Genomic DNA, 4,155 nt, shown 5'->3' on the forward strand with positions numbered 1-4,155 from the left:
AAAGAGATGATTTCAGCATGGCAATTGCGAACTTTCTATTTTTATGGAGCAACATTCCAGGAACGCCTGCATACGGAGTATATATCTACCAATTGATACGATATTCCTGGGCTTGCATTTCCTATCATGATTTCCTTGATAGAGGGTTGCTGCTCACTATGATGTTATTAAACCAAAAGTTCCAAATGACGAGGATGTACTCATTCCTTTGTAAATTTACGGACGCCATCACGAGTTGGTTGACCGTTATAACGAGTCAAATCGAATAAGTTCCTTATTTCCTAACAACAATTCCGTTCCTTTTTCACGAATATGACCTACCGAATTAGACTATTTATCGGGTTTGTAAGAACATGAGCAACACGACGGGCGCCACATGTGGAGCAGGATCTGCCTAACCTTCCGAAGCACCTGAGATCACTCCCTTTTTTTTGGTGGGGTTCGTGTTGCTTTGTCTTTTTGTGTAAGTTGTGTCGTGTGTACTTTTATTTGTCTGTTTGTCTTTTTCTTTTTTTTGAAGATCAGATGCAAAACTATGTTTAATATTTTATTGAAAAAAAAACACCAACACTGAAAGGATCTGGCAAGAAAGCATTCGTTAACCTTCTAATTTCGTTGAATCTGTACAAAAAGTCTCATTTTTCGGGACTTTGAGTAATATATCTGTTCATTCAGTTAATTGAATACCATATGGTTGTATATGGTAAATGAACAAATCCATGACATGCATTAGTTTTGGGTTGACATAGTGGAAGGATATCGCATAGTTACTAATACTCTCCATACCCTGCAAATATAAACTTTATATTGTACAAATATGTTAGTAAGTTTCGCCAAGTACGATAATCCAATAAATAAAATCTAAAAAGAGTGTTGTCTCTTTGGCACATTCCCCATTTCCATTCTCAATTTTATTACATGTATTAAAGTAATACAGATTTAGGACAGGCATAATTCAGTAGCCAATAGTCCTCAAAATATGATGACAGAAATTGAGACCGCCATGAAACGTTGAGCGATTGTCCAAAACGTTCTGTTCAATTTAGGCGGTTTGTATACTAGTTTGAATTGGTTTTACATTTGTCATCTCCTGGCCTATTATAGATTACTACGGTTTAGATTTTGCTTTAGATTTTAGATTTTGGTTTAGATTTTAGATTTTGGTTTAGATTTTAGATTTTGGTTTAGATTTTAGATTTTTCATTATTGAAGTCCGTATGGTGACATATAATTGATTACATTTTGTTTCAATTTATCTATTGAGGATATTTGCCACATTGGCAAGTATATCACACCTTTCTCCTTTTTTCTTATATAAAACAACACATAGAGATTTCAAATTGAAGCTATATGTCATAACACTGCTTCCAGTAATGGACTTGCCCAAAGCATGATTCACTTTAAAACAGTCAGAATGAGTTCAATGATTAGTGTATTCTTAATTTGACCTTTTTTCTATGGTTGATATCAATCAAACAACTGTTACAGAGGAAAGTAAATGCGAGAAATTATTCTATCTATAACAAGTTGGCAATCATTTGAAAGAAAGAAACGAGTGATTGAATTGAATAATTTAATAATTATATGCACAAGTTTTTTATCTTCGGATATAGAAAAGAATATTTTTTCAATTCACTGTTTTAGATTGCATTTCTGGAAATAAATCTTCAGTTGCTGATAAAATGAAATAAGAAAGGTGTCATTTGTTTCACTCAATATGAAATCACAGCTCTCCAATCTTTTCATGAAACTGTAAGATTTATGTACGTAAACGTACCCAATACGTGGCAAATCGACACACCTCTATTTGGAGACAAGGAGACAATTTTGACGAAGTAGAAGTATGTCTGATACTTTATTTAAAATTTCCATATTTTGTGTATTTATAGAAGAGAGATAAGAGATGTGTCTCCTTCAAAACAAAAACAAAACATTCATGATAATTACAAAAAAATATGTAGATTGTATGCATGTACATTACCTGACGAGGCCCATTTGCATCATATGTGTAATACCAATCCGGATAGTTTCCAAATAAATGATATGCTGGCTCAAAACAATGAAATCTACTTCGACTCAGTGCATCACTTGAGTTGACAATTTTAACCCCAACCTTTGCCATACATTGTCCAGTTGCAAGGTCTGAACCAGCACCGTCTTTTCGGCATAATTTCAGATCATTTCCTTTAGTACCGAATCTTGTTAGTGCTTCCCGGCTCAAAACATAACCTGCCCCTCCACTAAAATATTCTTGTTTAGAATGTGTTTTGAAATGGTGTCCAAAATAAATAGGATCACTTGTTTTATAATCTTTGAGAAAGTATCTTAAATTTTCTAAGATAACATAGGTATCATCGTCAGCTTTCAAAAACCAATCAGCTTTATCCCTATAATGTTCAAAAACATATTTGAATGCACCACTCTCCTTCGCAGCTAGATGTTGCCTCCCTTCTGAAACATTTAGACCAATAGTTGGGAAACTTGAATTGGACACTGAACTCATAAAAAGTAATACATTACATCTTTTTCCCCATGTTTTTTTAACATGAATAGCTCTTGTTTCCAGGTTTTGTGGACATGTCATTACCCAACATAATACTCGAACCTTTTTTTCTAGATCTTTGGCGGGAGTACTGTTATCTACAAATATAATATAAAATGTATCATTGGTCAACCCAGTTATCTGTTTGATTAAATTTTTTATTTCATACCATAATAATCAATAGTTCGGACTTATCAATTTTTTGATTGCGACAGTCATTTAAAAAAACTGAATACAGATATGGAAATATGGCACTGCATATTAACAACATGCTTATTGGAACTAACACCACATCTTCCTATATCTATCTTTATTTTTTCCCTATTCGACCACTCGTGCGGTGTAAAATATGCATTCCCCTTTGGAGCTCCTCTTAGCAATTACAACTTTGGTGGTAAATATATATTACAAAAAAGGTCACCAAATTCAATATTTTCTTTTTAAAATGGGATTGATATATATATTTTTTCTAAACCAAGCAAATCAAATGTTTTAATTTATTTAAACTGTTGATAAATCAAAACATTTTCAACACAATCTTATTAATTGTTTTTTAATATCCTCACGAAATGAAAAAAAAAAAATAATCTCATGGAAATAACAAATTTCAAACCTCATTAAGAAAAGATTTTTTCAAAAGTGACTTGAAAAGATGTTTTTAAAAAAAAATAACTTTTCAAATTTGTAGAGCAATTTGCCAAATTTATTTTGTCAGTTTAAAATGACAAGTGTCTGGCGTAGGTATACACGGTCTATTGATAGCAGGGAAAAAATCAAAACACTATTTATCTTATTTATCTATTTAAATATTTAGTTTCTAAAGATAAACTAGTGGGTTTCCCCAACTATAATCGACAAAAATTCGTTAGTTTAATGTATGGACGACCTGAATATCAAAACACATATAAAAAGTGAAAAACTATACATTGTCTTTCTTTAGTTTATATATATGAAACTATAAAAAAATATTCTACCTTTAAAGAATCTTTTTTTTATTTATCATAAAAATATCACTATTATTAATAGTTGTATAAACCATTCATCGATGAAGATAAATTAAATAAATATTGAAAAACACTTTTTTGTGTTTCAATGAGAGACACCATATAACGTATCCACAAATTAATGGAAACTTGCATCATTATGTTAAAAAAGTCATCTTCGCACCCAGAAATGTTCTCGTGGGTACAACAGTGACAACCGAATTGTAGTATATATGCAATGTGGTGAGGAATTTAGAATTATGCACTTCTGGTGGTAAGACCGGGTGAAAATGATTTGCCAATAAATATGTTCCTTATGTAAAAAAAAAAAACTGTCGGAAAATAACTAAAATGCCCCTGACTCGTTTTTCCAGTTCTGATATGGTTACAATGTCAGCTTTTGGCACACTAGTGTATATTTGACGAGGTTTCATTGATGGATTCCTCTAAAATCGCATAATTCCAAAAGTCGGAAAACATTAACTTTCAAATTGTTCCATTATTTACACATATTGGTATAATGTTAACCATATAATTTAGAATGCATAACTTTTCCCCTTTAGTATAGTATCAACTTTTAATAAGTTATGAAACAAATACCATAATAGTGTAGGGCACTTACTGCGATGC

General features: G+C 31.7%; 1 protein-coding gene across 1 annotated transcript; it reads right to left on the reverse strand.

Annotated features, from left to right (window-relative positions):
• Window positions 1-534: 534 nt before the first annotated feature.
• Window positions 535-2,636, reverse strand: LOC139481225 (glycoprotein-N-acetylgalactosamine 3-beta-galactosyltransferase 1-like). Its single transcript, XM_071264393.1, has 2 exons — window positions 1,982-2,636; window positions 535-787 (listed from the first exon to the last, which is right to left on the reverse strand). The coding sequence occupies exons 1-2, from the start codon at window positions 2,582-2,584 to the stop codon at window positions 668-670; spliced, it is 723 nt and encodes a 240-aa protein (XP_071120494.1). The 5' UTR covers window positions 2,585-2,636; the 3' UTR covers window positions 535-667.
• Between the last annotated feature and the right edge of the window lie 1,519 nt (window positions 2,637-4,155).

This window comes from Mytilus edulis, chromosome 7, assembly GCF_963676685.1.
Source record: "Mytilus edulis chromosome 7, xbMytEdul2.2, whole genome shotgun sequence".
NCBI lineage: Eukaryota > Metazoa > Mollusca > Bivalvia > Mytilida > Mytilidae > Mytilus > Mytilus edulis.

Coding starts and splice junctions, on each gene's coding strand:
- LOC139481225 (XM_071264393.1), bottom strand. CDS start 2,584: ATGACATGTCCACAAAACCTGGAAACAAGAGCTATTCATGTTAAAAAA. Junction 788..1,981: donor ATGCAAATGGGCCTCGTCAG/GTAATGTACATG, acceptor TTATATTTGCAG/GGTATGGAGAGTATTAGTAA.